Source organism: Carettochelys insculpta, chromosome 2 (assembly GCF_033958435.1).
Source record: "Carettochelys insculpta isolate YL-2023 chromosome 2, ASM3395843v1, whole genome shotgun sequence".
Taxonomy (NCBI): Eukaryota; Metazoa; Chordata; order Testudines; family Carettochelyidae; genus Carettochelys; species Carettochelys insculpta.
Window position 1 is genome coordinate 259,860,242 of NC_134138.1, and position 20,277 is coordinate 259,880,518.

The 20,277-nt window shown below is 41.4% G+C and overlaps 1 protein-coding gene across 1 annotated transcript in view; it reads left to right on the top strand.

Moving 5' to 3' along the window:
* VIPR2 (vasoactive intestinal peptide receptor 2) overlaps positions 1–20,277 on the top strand; it is a 101,908-nt gene that overhangs the window by 27,696 nt on the left and 53,935 nt on the right. Inside the window, exons 3-4 of the mRNA XM_074985048.1 lie at positions 4,922–5,029; positions 17,592–17,689. Coding sequence (XP_074841149.1) covers positions 4,922–5,029; positions 17,592–17,689 — 206 coding nt within the window. The remainder of the gene's footprint in view (positions 1–4,921; positions 5,030–17,591; positions 17,690–20,277) is intronic.

Genomic DNA, 20,277 nt, shown 5'->3' on the forward strand with positions numbered 1-20,277 from the left:
CGAGATAAATCCAAATTTAAGGCTGTTAGCTCAATATTACCACGTGACTGTCTTCACTGTAAATACCATTAACTCGCTTTAGGGAGCGCTAATATTGAGATTACAAAATCACACTTACTTAACAGGTATAGTGTCAAACTGGAATTTAGAAGCTGGATTAAAGGCCAGTGTGGAAGCGCCATGTCTTAAAATCGAATTTATTAGCCTCCAGAGGTGTCCTGTATGTAATGCACAGTGCCCCTCAGTGCTCCGCCTCTGGTTGCTGCTCTCAAGGTAACAGGAAGACTGTGAATTTCAAATCGTGACCAGGAAGCCTGTGGCTGGGAGCTCATGTTTGTGTGTGAACCTGAGAAATGTCTTTCGTTCTTTGCTATTAGCGCTGTGAGCACGTCTACACATGACAAGTAGCCACTGCAGGGAATTTGTGGTTCTGTCTCTACACTAATTTTTTTCTGCACTGCCTGGTGCCAGCCGCTGCCCCACCATACCACATGGCCACATGGTTGTTGTGGGGGTTGTGCTTACATAAGAGGCTGAGAAACTTCTTCTCAGTGGTTTACATTTGTGTGCGAAATCCCCTCCCTCCCCCACACGTACCACGCAGGCAGGGTCTTTCCTGCACTCAGCCACATCACATGGGTAACCCCAACCCAATAAAAGGATGTTCCTACTATTCAGTGCTGACCATGCTGCCAGGCAGCACCATGTCTTAGCTTGTGTATGTTTCAGGCTCCAAGGGCGGGAAAGAATTTCAGGGGCTCGCTGCCGCTGGGATGGGGAAGTCTGCCCTGGTGGCTAAGATACTCAGGGGCTTGCTGCCACTGGAGGGAAGTCTCCCCTGGTGGCTGAGATAGTTGGGGGGACTAATTCAACTGGCATCCCACTCAACCCCCCCCAAACCCCTAGCAAGGGACCAGTGAGGCTTGCAGCTGCTGAGGAGAAGTCTGCTCTGGCAGCTAAGGTACACAGGGGCTTTATGCCACTGAGGGGAAGTCTCCCCTGATGGCTAAGAGAGACGGGGAGCACTTCAAGATTTCAACCAGCTCTGCAGCTGCAGACCATAGCATCACCACGCCCCACCAAAAATATTTTCAGGGACTTGCTGTCCATTGCAGACACCTGCTGGTTTGATATTTCTGTTAATAAAATCTGTTTCCTAACATTTCCTATCTGTCTTCATGCTTTGACCCCCTCCAAAAACAGAGGGCGGAAGGCATGTTGAGATTCCTGTTTCTGTTATAAGTTCAGTGTATGGTATTTCACTGCCATCTCCTGTGTTGGAAATGTCTGTGTAGTGAAGAAGAAGAACAAAAATCTTTTTCCTAGACTTTTCTATCCTCTTTCATCTAACTTTGAGAATACAGTCTGGGTCCCTGTGTTATTTTCGAGGATCAGATGCAATCACGGGACATGGGGTTAGAGACAGTCAGTGGATGGCCAGTTGAGAACAGTGCCTGTGCACAGAAGCTTTATAGTTCACCAGAAAGCCAAAGACCCTCCCTTCAGCAACTCTCTTTTTTCAAAAACTTTATCTTCTCTTTTTTCAAGCTTTTTAGGGTTCTTGTGTTATTTTCTGGGATCAGATGAAATCATAGGAGGGGGGACACTCAGTGGATGGCCAGTTGAGAATTCAGCTACAGAGGAAAGAGATTTCTGTACTTTTTTTTGCCTTCTCTGTGAATCTCCTAATTTTCCTTCCTTCCAATGGGAAAAATGGATGTTTGCTTACCACGGGAGGGGAATGAGGAAAATGCAATGTGGAAGATGATGTCAAAGACCAGCGAGCATACTCCTAATGCTGTAGGGATGAGGGAACTGTGGGATAGGTTCCCACAATACACTACTGCAACAGTTGATGTTTGCCAGTTGAGTGTGACAGCAATAAGTTGACTTTGTGAGGAGCATGTGTGGATATGAGGATAGTCAAAATTGAATTTATAAATTCCAGAATTACAAAATGATATTAATAAATTTGAATATATCTTGCAGTGTAGATGCAGCCTAGCTCCGCACCAATCTACAGTATCATCTACCCATTCTAAATATGGTCTGCCTCTTCTGTTCTAACTGTCCGTTATGCTGAATGCCAGGGTCTTGATTTTTTGTTCATCATTCATTCTGCAAACATGCCCAAATAGCTGTATCTTCCGTTGTGTAACCTTCTGCAGTAGGTTCTCTTTCAGCTTTATCTTCCTATACAATTCCTTATTGGTGATCTTCTGCATCCGTCCTATTCTCAGGATCTTTCAAAAACAACTTTTCTCAAACGCCAATATCCTTCTTTTTGAATCTTTCATTATCACCCGTCTCACACCCGTACAACATGCTGCTGAATACACCTGTTTTCAAGATGCTCAAGGGATCATATTCCTTTACCTCCACAAATGTGATACTGTATATGCCAACATGTGCCAGCAAATCCCCTCTGCTGTGTTTATAGGATAAAATGGACAGTCACTTTGCCCAAGAATTAAAAGATGCAAATCAGACATTAGGAGTCTGAATCCACATAAACCTATCAGTGAGCATTTCAGTGGCATAGACCATAGCATTCAAGACATGAAAACCTGCATTCTAAAACAGAGACTTTGAACTTGAGTTCACATGTCTCGCTTTGTAATCTGGTGTTATTCTCAAATTTGATAGTTCACTCCTCCGTCTCAACAAAGGTATTCAATTACCTTGTGCATTACAAAGACAGTTTCCCTATCTTTGATATTTGATAGTGATCTCAGGCAAACCACTTAACTTAACAGACACTTGTAGTAAGTAATTTTCTTCCCCTCTCCTTTCCTTCTATCCTATGTAGCTGATTCGTCAGTTTTCATTTCATTTTTTGTATCTTTCTGTTAAATTATTGTTGTGTCATTTTACTTTTACCAGAATTTCCAGATCTGAAGAAGTTGGTCTGTCCCACAAAAGCTCATCACCTAATAAATTATTTTGTTAGTCTTTAAAGTGCTGCAGGACTGCTTTTTTGACTTGTGAAGATACAGACTAACACAACTTCTTCTCTGTGAGTTTGGTTTCATATCTCTCAGCATCCATACTGTGCAAATTGTTCCAGCAGCCCTCCCAAGGAATTTATTTTGTTTCATTTTGAACTGTAGATTTATCAAATAGAAAATTGCAATGTGTGTCCTTTTGTACAATTGATCTTGTAGTCTCTTTATTAATTAAAAATAATCAGTGCTGAAACACTGAAGTTGTCTTCTAATGAGTAAAAGTAATGGCTAGTAGTGCAGCTGACATATTTAACAAAAGGTGATGCTTTGTTTTGATATGTGTAGAAATAAAATGGATAAAATAATTTATTTTCTTTTCATCCTATTTTACTATGATTTTTTTCTGGAATTTATGAAGTGTAACCCCAGTGACCTGCATTAAATCTACAGTGTGTCTTCAAGAACATCAGTGTTTTAGCAAAGCAATTTTAAGATGTGAGCAGTTTCTAATCAGCTTGTCCTTTTATGCTCTGTGCTGAAAGGAACACACTTTTCCATTGTCCCCTACCAAAGCACGTAAAAAGTATTGACTAGGTCTCCATTGCAGTTACCGTACATATAGTTTGCAGGTAGTCTATATTTTCTACCAGTTATTGGGACAGAGAGAGAGAGACTTTTTTAACATAAATCCAGATACAATAATGTCTAATTATTTCCATCTGCTTACTTGGGCCCTCATCCTGTAAAAAAATAACATGCATGTGTAACCCACACACCTACTGGGTGTGGCTGACTGTCCTATGTAGTAGCACCTAGAGAAAGAATGATTCTCTATAGTCTTAGCTGAGAGTGAGCTGGGTTTTAGCTCAAACTGTGGATGCTCCTGCATGAAGCTCTAGAGCTCCCACTTTTGAGTCCTTCTGGTGGTGGTTACAAGTGATGGCTTGTCCAGGATTTCAGCTGGATCTCTGAGGCATGGGCGGAGTTCCGTCAGCTAGGGGAAGTATGTAACCCACACACCTACTTTGTTTGGTTGGTGGCACTTAGACCACTTACAGAGAAAAAATGATTCTCTACAGCCTTAGCTCAGAGGGCCCTGGCTGCTAACTCAAACTGTAAAGACTCCTGCACTAAGCTCCAGAGATCTCAGGATTGAGTCTGCCTAGTGTCAGTTACACATGTTTAGCTCTATACACTCTGATTGGGTCCACTGAATATTCACAGGGCTTGTTCAGGTGCTCAGTATGGTCAGTGGAAGAGCAAGACATTGGATTCCACATTCCATAAAATTCAGCATACCCATACATCTTTGTAGGATCAGGGCCTTGTACTTTATCTGCCATTCAGAAAGTTAGAATGAAATGCCTTGGTAATGTATCTGTAGGCAAAGGAGTTCTTTGCCCAAACCTCATTTTTTCAGTAAGAAAAGGTGATCTTTTAACTTCCGAACACTGCTATGAAAATACACCAATCAAAATGGCCTCAAATCATTTCTTATCCTATTGCTTAGTGCAATGTACTCCGTTTTGGATGTTGTATTTATTGCAATATTTAACTTTAATTAAGCAAATTTTAATGGGATCCTAAAATGTAGTGTTGCTATGAAATATATATGAACCCTCCAGAAGGTACTCATTAATCTTTGTTATCTTCATTTCCTGCAAATGATTTCTTCGGGATGATCACGTCAGGATGATGTTAATTGTGAGGTAGACTTTATCAGCAAATCCATTCTCAGAACAAGACTACTGATTTACAAAGTGATGGGCTGATCAGTGGACTTTTATTTTAAAATGTTTTACCAATCTTCTAACAAATTTTGTCGTACCAATTTTTATTAAAGGACCAAATGCTTCTTTAATTACTGCTGCAAAACTTCCTTAGGCATAAGTAGGAATAAGATTACTAAGATTTACTTCCCAATGTTCATTTAACTTTGATGGATTCAGGCCTGCAACTTTTTTTTTCATTTATAGGATGTCCTGGACTTTGGGATAACTTTACGTGTTGGCGCCCCGCAGAAATTGGAGAAACAGTCACCGTCCCTTGTCCAAAAGTATTTAGCCACTTTTTCAGCAAACCAGGTATTTTGTTTTAAGTTATTTTGTGTAACTAAACTGGCTTTATTTTTTATTCCACGGAAGAATGTCACATATTGCATGGTTCACCTGAAACAATACAGTTGGGTGAAATCCATTCTGACTCTATTACATATTTGCTCATGTACTGTAAATTGTAAGGAATTCAGGATATTGTCTTATTTTTGGAGAGAAAAAAATGTTAACCTTCTCAATAGTGCCAGTAAGAAAGTATTAGATGCCACCATGAAAGCACTAACAGATTATACTGATTACCCAAATGGCATTTGTTTCCAGAACTTCAGATGTCAGTAGATACATTGATGCTGAGCAAGCTTGAAAGCCCATTTGTGTTTGACCTGACTACATCACTTATAATTGCCGTCCAGATGAAGCTCTTTTAGAAGCTAGTTCACAGTCTTTGTGCCTAAGGGAATCCCCATTTATCAGTGGGAAGGGTTCTTATATACTGTGTTGATGGGTACTTAAAAATGCTTGAAACAATACTACATACTTTAGGAAAGTTAACATTGGGCAGAGTCACATAGGATTATTATCAGCTTCATGTTGTCTTTTATCACAACCTGAAATACCCAGCTTAATCTCGTAGGCTGCATCTACACTACGAGCTAACTTTGAATTTAATTCAGTTAGCTTGATTTTAGCACATCACTATCTTCTCTATAAATACTATTAGCTTGATTTTGGGTTAACTAATCTCAAGATTACAAAATCGCAGTTACCTGAGGGGTATAGAATCAAGCTCAAATTCAGAAGTTCAATTAAAGGCAAGTGTGGAAGTGCCACATCTTAAAATTGAATTTATCAGCCTCCAGGGGTGTCCTGTATGTAACCCACAGTGCCCCTCTCAGTGCTCTGCTCTGGCCGCTGCTCTCAAGTAACAGGAAGACCACAAATTTCCAAGCAGAAGCAGCAAGGTGTTGGCTGTGGGCTCATGTTAGTATGAGAGTGTCATGGCTTTTTCCTCACTCTAGCAAGACAAATGCAGAAGTGGGGGCCAGCAAAAGTACCTCCAAAACCTTATTTACCAGGTTTTGGTATAAACTTCCCCTTAAAAATTCTAAAAACCTTAGATTTTGGGGATAAAATTTGCTGCCACCACTCAAGTAATAATAAGGAAACCAGAGAGAGACTACTTGGGAAATCTTAGCCCCAAAAGTAAAAACCAGGACACAGACATTAACCAATACCAGGTTAATAGAAAGAAAAAAGAGAGAACTTTTATTATTACAACAATATTTGTGTTGCAAGCCTTATGACTAGATGGAAGAGTCACAAAGTAAAACACATGGGGAGTCTCCACCATGGGCCTAAAACTCAGTTACAAGGAGAGTAAAAGAACATTTTTAAAAAGTGCACAGACATTAGATCCCACTTCCCAAACCATAAAACAATAAAGCCTAACAAATCTATCTAAACTTTACCCTACTTACAGAAGATTGGGGGGGCCTGTTCTTGGAGGCAGATATTCTGTCTCTCTCTCCCTCATGGCTGGAAAGAAGAAAAAGAGACCAGAGAACAGAAGAGGGAGAAGCCAAAACTTAATTTTTACCTACATTCCTATAGGCCAACTCCACCTGGTTAAGGAGGTTAACCCTTTTACTCCCAGGCTGCTGGCTAACCTTTATAATTATAACAGAGAGCCTGAGAAATGGGTTCTTTCTTTCATTACTATTACCTCTGTGAACGTATCTGCCCATTCAAATAGCCCCTGCAGGGAGTGTGCAGCTCTGTCTGTACACTTATCTTTTCTGTGCTGCCTGGTACCAGCCGCTGTCTTACCACACCACGCAGCAGCAAGGCTGTGCTGGGGGTCATGCTTGCATAACACGCGAAGAAACTTCTCAGCGTTTTACATTTGTGTGCAAACCCCCTTACCTCCCCGACAGGTGCCACACAGTCAGGGTCTTTCCGGTGCTCTGCCACATCATGTGGGTAGCCCCGAACCCAATAAAAGGATGTGCCTGCCGTTCGATGCTGACCACGTTGCCAGCCACGCGTTTAGGTCTCCAAGGGCGGGAAAGATATTCAGTGTTTTGCTACTGCTGTGGGGAAGTCTTCACCAGTGGCTAAGATATTGGGGGCTTTGCTGCTGCCATGGGAAAGTCTCCCCCAGTGGTTAAGATACTGCAGGCTTTGCTGCCACCATGGGGAAGGACCACTTCAACCGGCCCCCTCCTGAACATCCCTCCCCACTTCACCCATACTGGGCCTTGCTGCCACAGGGGAAAAGTCTCCCCTGGTGGCTAAGGGACTTGCTGCCACCAGGGAAAAGTCTCCTCTGTCAGCTGAGATACACTGGGACCTGGGCTGCCACTGAGGAAAAGCCCATAAAGGGGCTTGCTGCCACTGGGTGGAAGTCTCATGAGCTGGGGGGCTGATTCCCCATGAAGGGACCATGTCAACTGGTCCGTCAGTGCTCGCTTCTTTTTCCCTACAGTTTTCTATCCTCTTTCTTCTCACTTTAAAAAACAGTCTGGGCCCCTGCATTATTTTCAAGAATCACATGCAATGATGGGAGATGGGATACTCAGTGGATGGCCAGTTGAGAACACAGTCGCTGCATGGAAGCCTTATAGTGCACCAGAAAGACAAAGTCTCTCCCCAGTACCAGTATAGTGAAGGGGGAAACCAAAGATTTTTTTTTCTACACTTTCCTGTCCTCTTTCTTCTCACTTTAAAAAACAGTCCAGGCACCTGTATTATTTTCAGGGATCACATGCATGCAATAGTGGGAAGTGGGACAAGTGGATGGCCAGTTGAGAATACACTTGCTGCGTCCGTGTTGGCAATGTAATGTAGGGGGTAACCAAAGATTCTTTTTTCCTAGACTTTTCTATCCTCTTTCTTCTAACTTCGAGGGTCCCTGCATTATTTCCAGGGATCATCATATTTTCAGGGCTCGGGAGAGGAACAAGGAAATTGCAATGTGGGATGATGATGTCATGACCAGCGAGCGTACCCCAAATGCTACAGGGATGAGGGAACTGTGGGATAGCTTCCCACAATGCACTACTGCAACAGTCAGTGTTAGCCAATTTGTGTGGGGGAACAATGACTCGACTTTGTGGGGAACACGTGGGAAGTGAGGATGGTCAAATTCAAACTTATAAATTCCAGAATGAGAAAACCAATATAAATAAATTCGAATTTATCTTGTAGTGTAGACTCAGCCTTAGCCAGGTTGCTAGGCGTCCTAGCTTAGATGGTAATATCCAGTGTCAGCTCTACCTAGAGTGCTTAAATTTTGCTGCATATCAGGTCAGTGCAGTTTATAATATTACATATGTTATTATATATACATATAATACTACATGTAGATCTCAAAGTGCTTGGAATGTGGGTCAGTATTGTTTTCTCCATTTTTCTGGTAGGGGAACTGTGGCATGATGAAGTTATATAACTGTCTCAAGTTCACATAATAAATTACTGAGCCAGGAATAGAACTGAGATCCTAGAATCTTAATTTGGTGCTTTGTTTATTGGACCATATTAACCGATATTAGGCTCTGGCGAATGGCAAAATCATGAAGGAAAATGTAGAAGGAAGCAAGGTCAAAATAGATCTTCTCATAGCATTTCACTCGTGTAACTTCAGCTGTTCATGTCCTGTGGACATGCTAGTTGGTAGGAAGTATGCAAGTGAGCTGTAATCTTCATATCCATGTAAGCTTTTCTGTTGGACAGCAAGAACTTCTGAGAGTATATAATTGTACCAAAATTCCACAACTCTGAAAATAGCTTTTCAGTGACTTCAACTGTGGCATTTCCAAGAAAACACTTGAGCTAGGAAAACCTAATATAACTGGTTCCCCTTGGGGTAGACAAGGGTCATTGGCTGCACAAATTAAATGTAAATTAGAATAAGCACAAATTTAGGATTCTCAGAAGGAGGCAATTTCTCTCTTCCCTCAGCTACATTCATCATGCTAAGCAACAATTAAAATATGTTCCTTACCCAGACTCATAAAAGGAAACATAGAGCTCTAGAATGTGTAAAACAGGATCCAAATTCTCCTGGCTCAAATCTATCAGACAAATCCAGTTGGCAGAGAAGTCATCTGGTAATGGTAGTCCATTGATCTGATGATGACAAATCTGTGCAGATCATCTGTTATTGGTCTCATGGTGTGCCCTCTGGTGACTGTGTAAGCCAATTCTAGAGGTGCACATTTTGCCGCAGATGGTGCATGGGAAGTTTGCAATCTGGGTTGTGCGTTGCTGATGCTCTGTGACGTTGTTCGCGTGCTTCTTGTAGATGCCAGCAGCGGTCTTCCTCAAAGGCAATGCAGGTATTTCTGACTGTTGCACGCCACTGTGTTCTGTCACTGGTGGCGTCCTCAAGGTCCCTAGGTTTGATACTGTTGTACTGCAGATTGGCTTTGATGGTATCCTTGTAGCGTTTCCGTGGACGACCTATACGCCGGATGCCGTGGGAGAGTTCACCATACAGAGGCTGGCGAGGGATTCTGTTGGCATCCATGCGGCTGACATGACCGGTCCAATGTAGTTGTGACTTCTTAATCATCATTTCGTTGCTTGTCATCTGGGCTCTCTCAAGGACCTCAAGATTGGGCCCTTTGTCTTGCCAGCAGATCTTCATGATGTTACGGAGGCAGTGCATGTGGAATGCTTCGAGCTGCTTGATGTGATGCCTGTATAGTGTCCATGTTTCGCACCCATACAAAAGAGATGAGAGAACAACAGCTCTGTACACAAGCAGTTTTGTTGACATCCGGATGTTATGGTGGTTTAGAACTTTGACACGCAGACAGCCAAGTGCCTGGCTTGCTTTGGATATTCGCGTGTTGATCTCATTATCCAGTGATCCATCACTGGATATGACACTACCCAGGTATTTAAATTTCTGCACTACTTAAGCTGAGTGCCGTCAATGGAGATACTCAGGACAGGAGCGTTTGATCCAGGTGCAGGTTGATGGAGAACTTCTGTCTTTCCGAGGCTGATAGTTAGTCCGAAAAGTTGCGAGGCCTCAACAAACTTGTTGACAATGTGCTGAAGATCATTTTCAGTGTGAGCCATAAGGGCACAGTCATCGGCAAAGAGTGCCTCAGAAAGGAGTTTGTGCACTGTCTTAGTCTTTGCATTCAGGCGACGGAGGTCAAAAAGTGAACCATCATGCCGGTATTTCAAGTATATACCTCCGTCCAGGTCTTTCATTGCATGGTTAAGGATGCATGCAAAGAACAGGTTAAATAAGACAGGAGTGAGAAAAAAATCCTTGTTTCACGCCGTTGGTGATGTTGAAGGGGGCTGATGTGGCTCCATCAGACAGTACTTCACCTGTCATGTCATCATGAAAAAGGTGTATAATCTGGACAAATTTTCTTGGGCAACCAAGTCGTATTAGAATGGTCCAAAGGGCTTCCCTGGTGACAGTATCAAACGCCTTTGTCAGATCTATGAAGACAGCATACAGGTGCATGTTCTGTTCAATGCACTTCTCTTGTATGTGTCTGACAGCAAACACCATATCGGCTGTGCTCCAGCCAGGTCAAAAACCGCATTGACTTTCAGGTAGATTTGCCTCAGAAATACTGGCTATTAGGCGGTTCAAGATGATGCAGGCAATGATCTTCCCTCTGACGGAGAGGATGGATATGCCTCTGTAGTTTCCACATTCTGCTTTGCTGCCTTTATTCTTGAAAAGGGAGACAATAATAGCATCGCGGAGGTCCTGTGGTATGTTTTCATCCTCCCAGATGCTGATGATCACACTATGGAATGCTGCTAGTGCTGCTGGACTTGCCACTTTATATACCTCTTTTGGTATCCCATCTTTTCCAGGAGCTTTTCCTGAACTCATCTGGCTAACAGCTTTCTTAATCTCATCTATAGTGGGCAGAAAGTCAAGATCTGTCAGGACGGGTTGTTGTGGAATTTCATTGAGGACATTATTATTCACGGTCCATGGTCTGTTAAGGAGGTTGCTGAAGTGTTCTTGCCATCTTTCGTTGATACCCTCTTTGTCTTTGACCAGCGTTGTTTTGTCTGATGAGAGCAATGGGGTAGTCCTTGGTTTAGAAGGTCCATAGACAGTCTTAATAGCACTAAAGAACATCTTTGAGTTGTGGGTCTCAGCAGAGTGCTCAATTTCTTTGGCTTTGCTCTCACACCAGCTGTCTTGTATCTGACGGAGGTCTTTCTGTGTTTTGCTCTGAAGGTGCTTGAAATGGTCCCGTTTGGAGGCTGAGGAGGGGTCATCCTGCCGTTCAATAAAGGCTTTTCTCTTTATCTGGTAGACTTCATCTGGTAGACTGTTTTATACCCAGTAATGCTTTTCTCCATCAGTGAAATGCAGCCTCCCTTTTAAGTGACTATTGCTCAACAGTCCATAAGAAATAACACTAAGTAAAGAAAATACTGTATACAATTGTATCTAAAGGCTGAATTTACAGGGTCAGAATATAATTTCCTAAATGGGAAATTTGGACAAGCCACTATGACACCATTTCTTCTGAAACAAGTGCCTGGAGATCTTTAATTACTACGATTGCTCTGGACTTCTAATTTGAATGTTCCATATGCATTTCATATGACACAGAGCCTCCTAAACCTGTTGAGAGCTATAAAAAAAAGCCTGTTTTCACAAGATTCCTGCTGTGTTGTAGACTCAGAAGTTGCCATAAGCTCCCAAAAGCTTATTTGAATTGGACCTCACTGTCTGAACCTATTGTGAAAAAGCTCTTTATTTCATACTGATTAGACTGATTCCTGCGCTTCTAGGTAGGGGTAGGATGAGTATTGTTGCTCCCTGTCTGGTGAAACTCCTAGTCTAATTGCTTTCCTCAGTGGCTCACCACAGCTCTCAGTCTAACCCCTTTATCTTAGAGGCAAGCCATCACCCTGATCATTAGCATAGCAGTGGGTATAAGGAAGTGGAAAAATGTCATAATCTGTAGCAGCCTCTCTGGAAATGGAGGCAACAGACTAAATTTCTTATCTTGATATTTCCCCCTCTAATAGGAGGTTTTCTCCCTCAGAGCTCTGGGCCCCAACAGGGCTGTTCCCCAGTCAGGGGACTCCCTGCCCCTCATCTCTGTACCTGCAGGCTTCCCCCACCTGACAGCATCTTCACCATTCTTGTTCTCCAGCAGCATACCCTTCTCCCACCACTCATGGCACACCGCTAAGCAGGAGCCTTTTATCCACTTCCAGTCAGTCCTTGATTGGTTCCAGGTGTCCCAATTAAACCTAATGAGCTCAACTTCTTCTAGAAAGTTCTAGATTGCCTCCAGATTTTCAATTAACCTAACTGCCTCACTTGAATTCTAGGAGGTTCTTAGCTGGTCTCACATATCGTAGCTAACCTGGAGTAACTGCTGCTTGGCTGCCATGGCAACAGATTTGTTCAGCCTGGGGCTAATATACCATATCATTCATTAGTCCATTTGTTTAAAAGCTGACCCCCGGCACCCACCACCCCCAGATGAATAGTCAAGAACGGAAAATTGTTTTGACTCTTTCATGAGACAAACCTGTATTTTAGGAATTGGCAGACTGTTTCCCAGCCCATCAGGGTACGCCGCTGGTATGCCAGGATATTTTGCTTACCTGAAGGGTCAGGAGACACAGAACCCCACAGCTCCCAGTGTCTGCAGTTCACCATTTCCAACCAAATGGTGGCATCCAGCACCTCTTTCAGTCCACATTGCTTCCCGCTACTCCCATTGGCCAGGAACAGTGACAGGGAGTTAAGGGGATCTGTGCCTGCCGACGTTCCAGGTGAAGAAAACATCCTGGTGCACCAGCTGCTTATCCTGACAGGTTCAGAGCCAAAGTTTGCTCACCCCCTTGTAGTTTCTTTTAAAAAATGCTAAAAATTATTTTTATTAAATTGTGTATGTGCTGTTTTGTCATTGAGATAAAATAAGTACAGTGTATCAATATAAATAAAATGCGTGGATATCAATAATATATTTTTCTCTGTTCTTTCTCGCATAAACGAATGCTTAAAAACATATGCTTCCCAAAGTAGCTGTTTGTTTTTCCAATATCATTCTACTACAGAACTAGATTATAATTTCTGGTACTTTTGTAACACATACTATATTTTTATTGATGACAAAATAATTTGGCATCAATACTGCAGCCATTTAAAGTTGCAAAGTGGAGCAGATTGATTTGAAATGAATGCTAAAAGAATGGCGCTGCAGATCTACATGAAATGTGATGCATCCCTTTAACAAAATGCTAGCTCTTACAAACTAATCAGAAAAATACAATGAACAATGGTAGTATTGCATTGGTGTCAGTCTGCTGCTGTATAATTTGATCTCTTCATGAGTGTCAACCACTGGAACTCCTATGTCTCGAGGCAATCTGAAAATATAATTGTAGAATCCATGGAATCTGTAATAAAATTTAAGTAGCCTGTTATTTTCAGAGACATTACAATCTACTGGGCTGCTTTAAAATGAACAAAGAAAAATAATAAATTGACAGTGTTAAAGCACATGACAGTCCTAGATAAAGTCCTACAAAATCTATAAGTAAATTACTTTCTAAGATTGTCATACTATTATTTATAATGAATAATGGTGAAATCAAAAGAAAACAGTCTGCCTATGGTGCGATGCTTAAAGTGTTGAATATTCCGAAGCAAGCAATAATTGTGCTGCTGCTCATTTGTTCTATATCAAAGAGAAGCAGGTGAAAGAATAGCAAAAAAATAAAACAACACTAAGATACGTGCCAAGAAGAGGTGCTTCATTTCCTGGGCTAAAGAAAGATCTCAGCGACTGGGTTGCTGAATGCTAACAAAATAGGTATTTTGTCACTAGAACTAGCATTCATCTGTGTGCACTGGAAATGTGAAAAAATGACATACAAGTCAGTAAAACTGTTAGTGTTTGTTGCATCAGTGGGTTGGTGTACTTGCTACATGAACTACCATGGTCTCTGTCTTCATCCACGAACAAAGGTGGCACAAAAGCTGCTGAGAGATCTGGAAGAAAAAAATTAATCTTACCTGGTTTATTATAGGACGTCAAAAGGAATATGCATTTGAGCTGTCACAAATCCGAAATATGGATGAAACAGCAATGAGATGTGATCTGCCTAGCAACCGAACAGTAACTGGCATTAGTGAAAAAACAGTTTTAATTAAAATTACTGGCCATGAAAAAATCCATTTTACGGTGATTTTATCATGTTTGGCCAATGGATCAAAGCTCACTCCTGTTATTATTTTTGAAAGAAAAACCTTGCCTAAAAACATGAAGTTTCCTGTGGGTGTCTGTGTCCATGCACATGTAAAGGGATGGACAGATGGATGAAAGTGGGACTGTTGAATGGCTGTAAAATATGTGGAATAAGGGTCCAGGAGCACTTCTGAAGAAACTTGCTGTGCTCATTTGGGACATGTTCAGGATATGCATGACAGATTAGGTGAAACATGGCTGAAAAAAATCAAAACAGCTTGGTCTGGAGATGAAGCTTCTGTTCTACAGGTTCTTGATGTCTGCCTGAACAAACTCTTTAAAGACAGACTGTGCAAAATGTGGTCTTACTGGATGTGCTCTGAAAGTGGGTCTGTCCCACCAAAGCTCATCACCTAATTAATTATTTGTTAGTCTTTAGAGTGCTACATGACTGCTTTTTTGTTTTGGATATGCTCAGGCATGGTGAAAGTGACAGAAGGCAGAAATCTTATTAAACCTGAAATCAATGTGGTCACCCAGTGGGTCAGGCACTGGTGGGTGTCCATTTCCTTGGAAATGATAGAAAAATCATTTTGGAAATGTTGTATCAGCAATAACAACAAGAGGCACCTTGCAGACTAACAGATATTTTTGAGCATAAGCTTTCGTGGGCAAAGACCTGCTTCGTCAGATGCATGAGTGGGGGTTCCAGGTAGGGTCCAAATTTATAGGCTTATGAAAAGGATGGAGTCCCAGTCAAGAGGAGGGCCAGAGCTGACAAAGTCAGTTCAGTCATGGCCTATTACCAGCAGCTAATGTGAAGGTGTGAACATCAAGAGAGGAAAAAAACAGGTCAATTCAGTCAGGGAGAATGTGGCCCATTATCAGTAGCTAATGTGTAGGTGTGAACATCAAGAGAGGAGAAACTATTTTTGTAATTGGGAGTGGTTGGCCAATTACAAATGCAGTTTCTCCTCTCTTTATGTTCACACCTCCATGTTAGCTACTGATAATGGGCCACATCCTCCCTGACTGAATTGACCTTGTCAACTCTAGCCCTCATCTTGACTGGGACTTCCTGTTTTTCATGAGCCTATGAATTTGGACTGTCCTCTGGAACCCCTACTCATGCATCTGATGAAGCAGATCTTTGCCCACCAAAGCTTATGCTACAAAATATCTATTAGTCTATAAGGTGCCACAGGACTTCCTGTTGTTTTTGAACATACAGACTAACTCGGCTACCCCTTTGATATGCATCAGCAATGGGCTTGATGGGTCAGAAGATGACACCATATTTGTTGATGACACTTTGGAGGCTGATGATAAGGAATCTGAGTCTGATGACACTGCTGACATCTACGATGACAAAACAGGAGCAACTATGACTGAATCCAAGTTTAATAAGCTGTTTGGTGAATTGGAGACTGATTCAAACTTTGAAGAGTTTTAATACTTTTTAAATAAGTACGTTAGAATAAGAGAATTTAAAATCAGAAAATGGGTATTTAAAACACTGACAGTAATTTTAAAGATACGTGAACACATATTTGTTCCGTTATAACAGGTTTTTCATTAGATTACATTAAAATAAATCTACTAAAACTTTTGTGTGTTTATTTTAACTCTGAACTTTAAAATACAGCAGGATTGGTAAATTTTGACTCCTAGACTGTCAGGGTAAGTTGCTGCCACACCTAGATGTTGTGTGTACCTGAAGTCTGAGCTGGCACAGAGCCCTTCAGCTCCCAGTACTTGCAGTTTGCTAGTCCTGGCCAATGGGAGCTGCAGAAAGTGGCATGAGTTTAGGAACCTGCTGGCTGCCACTTCCTGCTGCTCCTGTTGGCTGGGACCAGCAAAGCACAGCCACTGGGAGCTGGAGGATGCTGTGCCTGCTGACACTCCAGGTGTATACAATGTCTGAACACACCAGCAGCTTACCTGGACATGCTGGAAGCCAGTGTTTACCAACCCTCTTTGATTCACTTTTTTTTTTTTAACCAAAAAATTCTGCTTATGAACAAGGGTATACAGTAGCTTTCTTTTTTCACTTTCAAATATTTATCTGGATTCTGCCCATTGCACTAATATGTTGCATCATGAATAATGTGCATGCATCTTATATGTATACTTCTTTGTTGACAAATCTTACCCCAATGTGCTATTAACTAGATTGGTTCTGACTGTGGGCTCCTACTTTTTCAAAGATAAGAGAATCGCGTTTACCACTTTGTGGCTGACAGAGTCCAGATGTCCCTTCATGCTTGAGTTAAAACAACAAGATTCCCTTTTTGTCCCCCTTTGAACTATGGGTGTGGAGGATAGATGGAAGTCCCTGAATTTTTCCTGCACTGTGATGTTTTCCTTCCTCCTTGCCTCTATGCGCATAATTTGAGAATGCCTTTGAAATGCATTATATGCTAAATCAGAATAAACTGGATTGCCACCTCCCCCACACCCAAGCCAGGCACGGCCCCACTCTGAGCGAGGCACCCTATCCCCACCCCCCAGCCAGACACCCTTCCCACTACCACCTCGCAGACTGCTGCTGACTCACCAGAGCCACACTGTCCCAAGCCACCCCATGCTCTGCCACCTGAGCTGCACGTGCTCTGCTGCCCAAGCCTCCCAGCCCCAATGCACCCCCAGCGAGCTGCAGGTGGAGTCGCATCCATACCACGACCATTCTTGTCCCACCAAGCGGTGGGGCGCATGCACGGAGGGGCGGAGGGCACTCCACATCTGCGGCTCTAAGGAGCCACTTTGCCACATTGCGCTCTCCAGTTCGCTACATACGGCAAATGGACAGCATATTGGGACACTGCGGATCTAGATGCGTGTTAATCCACATATATAGACATTCATCACTGTATAGCCAAGCACTTTAATAGCTCTTCTGTAGAACACTTCATATCACCTGCTCAGAAGATCTTAAATAATAGTTTAGAGTAATCAAGGTTTGTATAGAGCCATTTTCATTCAAATTACTTGTCTATCAAACTATTTTTACTACAAATAATTCCCTCAAAACTGGCAGATAATAAACTGCCTTCAGAATAATTTTAACAAAGTTACAAAATCTTTCGGGCTTTTTCTGGTGCATGCTTCATGACTGAAAGTAGGAGGAATTGCATTGCAATTTTGTATGTGTTTCTTTAGTATGGCCAGATATTTGGTATGATTCAGAACCACGAATAAAGGTTAAAACAAGAAGTATACCCGAATGAAAATATGAGGGATTGCTTAATGACTGGACTGGGTCACAAAGCGAGTTAATGGAGTGGTTTCACAAGACAGAGTTTCTATGAAACTTGGCTTTATGGCCTGTTGGTTAGAAAACTTTTAAATCTATGTGGATTACATTTCTGAATTTTATTTTACAGGAAATATTAGCAAAAATTGTACAAGTGATGGATGGTCAGAAAGATTTCCAGATTTAATAAGCGCTTGTGGTTATAAAGACAATTATGATGATAGTAAGGTAAGAAAAACAATTATTCTGGTCCTTCAGCTGTGGATGGTCAAAAGAATTTCATCAATTCGAAGGTCAGAAGGAGCTGTTATGATAGTCTAGTCTGACCACTTGAATAACACAGACCATAGAGCTTCCCCAGAATAATATCTCAAGCATATCTTTTCGGAAAACACCTAAACTTGATTTCAAAATGGAGAGCTCCACAGCCGCTAAGGGGATATAGTAGTAAGTATAAGTAGAGAATAGAGACTTTAAACATTTAGAAAAAGAGACCGGCACCAAAATAAGGAAGAAGATACACTCAGGAGAGTATGAGTCCATTCTGCCTTGGGTGAGACTTGCTGCTGGTGTTATATAGGTTAATTTTGTTACTGTGATTAAATACTCAGGTTAAATTAGGCATCCACTCCTTTGGAATTCTGGGGTATCCAGATGTGATTAGTGAAATTAATTTAGGGTCTTTTCCTATGACTTTACACCTATGCACAAGGTGTGATGTCAGTCGTCAGTCAGCAAATTCCAAGCGCGAGTCAGGAAAGTACCACAGGATGACATTATATGACCTTCAACTATATTTTCTGCATCAACAGGGTCGTGGTTGGTTCTTGCCAACACATCTTCCTACCGATAGCTGTGGAGGGAGGGGTGGAGGGGTTCTGAGCACAAAATAAGGCAGAAGATAGATGCAAATATATATATTCATCAATACAAGCTAATCTACAAAAATAGAGAAAAACAGAAGAACTCTAAGGGGAAAAGCAGTTTGCCAAAAGCCTTTTCTTGCAGATTCCTTCTGCAGGTTTCTTGTGGTTACTGCTAGAAGAGAGAGAAAAGTAGGACTTCCCTTTGACCTAAAATTCACTAAGTAGCAATTAATTCCTAAACTTTAGAAAGAGAGAGATATAAAAGCACAAGCTTTAAGCAAACGAATATGCTCTATAAACTACCAGGCTACACCTGTAAAGTCTGGGTCTGGCTCTCAGTGTTCTGTGCTGTTATTTAGCTGTAATTTATCCCTAAATATCTTCTAAGAGCTCAGAAAACAGTGTAAGTGTCACTAATGCTGCTATACAATATTGACCTCCTGTAGTCCAGAAAATTCTCTCGTCTGGCTCTGGTCAGGTTTTGAGGGTGCAGGATTAGAGAGATTCACCCTATATATACAAATTCCTTTAGTTAAGTATGATATATACATCATTCAATCTGTACAGTACAGTTAAGATACAGTAAGTGCCAGGAGTAAGTAGGTAGAATGAACACATAGTTCTATTGTCTTAATTGGAATGACTCCAGTTTACATAAGTTAATAACGTACATCAAAATTTGGTCCTAGTGCTGTCAGGAATACCGAAAATTATCCTAGCTTTTGTAAAACTGTGATCCACTCAATTTGCCTCTATCATGTTTTGCCTTTATGCCTTTTGTGGAGAGCAGCCAGGTCTTCCTGAATGACATGTATATTAGAACCAGTGTTCTTCTTGTGCCGATACTTGCCCGGAACCTTGCCAGCCCCAGGCGGGGGATTGGCGGTGGGGAAGGGAGCTGGCCGAGTACCAGCTCCTCTTCTTTCACAAAAAAGCACTGATTGGAACAGCTGGACAACACTGAAATTTTTCAACAAGGGAACACATTTTACGCAATGTGTTAGTGAGAAATGTTCGTGTTTTTGTAGTAGTTCTGCTTGCACACATACACACAAAGATAGAATGCTTGCCAGAAACTCCCTCCTGATCTTTTCCTCATCTCATTTTGTGTGTTGTAACAAGTACATGTGGATAGAAAACCAAAATTATTGTAAATAAGGGCTTCCTTCAAAATAATATAGGGATTCTAGATTTTTTAAAAAATACTAAAAGAAAGAAAAGAATACCACTCCACATACATATGAGTGTTTGTGGCTTAACTGTAATCACTGTGCTCCAAATGCAGTGTGATTGGAAAAGTCTAACTAGTTCCCTTCTTCTCTTTCTCATTTAAGAAAACCAACAATCATTGCACATCTCACACATGCACATAGCTGCAATCTGTAATTTCCAAGGTTTTTTCTTTTTTCCATTTTTTAGTGTGGTTCACTACTGCATTAAAAATTCAGACGTAAATAGTTGAAAGATAGTTGATGAAGAAATGGCCTGGAATATTTTATTTTCCTATTTGTACACAGGTCATTATTCTGAGGTACTGGAATCATCTGAATATTTGGAAATTTGAAAGTATTTTACTGTTTCTGTTACTGAGAACCATTTTTACAGCAACCAAACTGTTGTGTACTCAAACATTGTCAGCTGGTTTGAAAATTATCCAAAGGCACACAAAAAATATTGTAGCATTTCTGACAGCAGGTGAAGGAATTAGTATTTAAATAGACCTTGTTCTTATTTGCTGTTCCTACTAATGATCTGGGATGAAGAGAATTAACTTAAACTTGAAACTTAAATTAATTAAATTTGCAAATAATGCTGCAGAAGAAACTAGATAGGTTGGAAACCTGGGCAGAAGTAACAAAATTTGAATCAACCTGGGGTAAAGCACACAACAAGAAGGCATCTAGGATAAAATTCAGATGTTGAAAGTAGAAGGGAGCTACTTATCTGTCC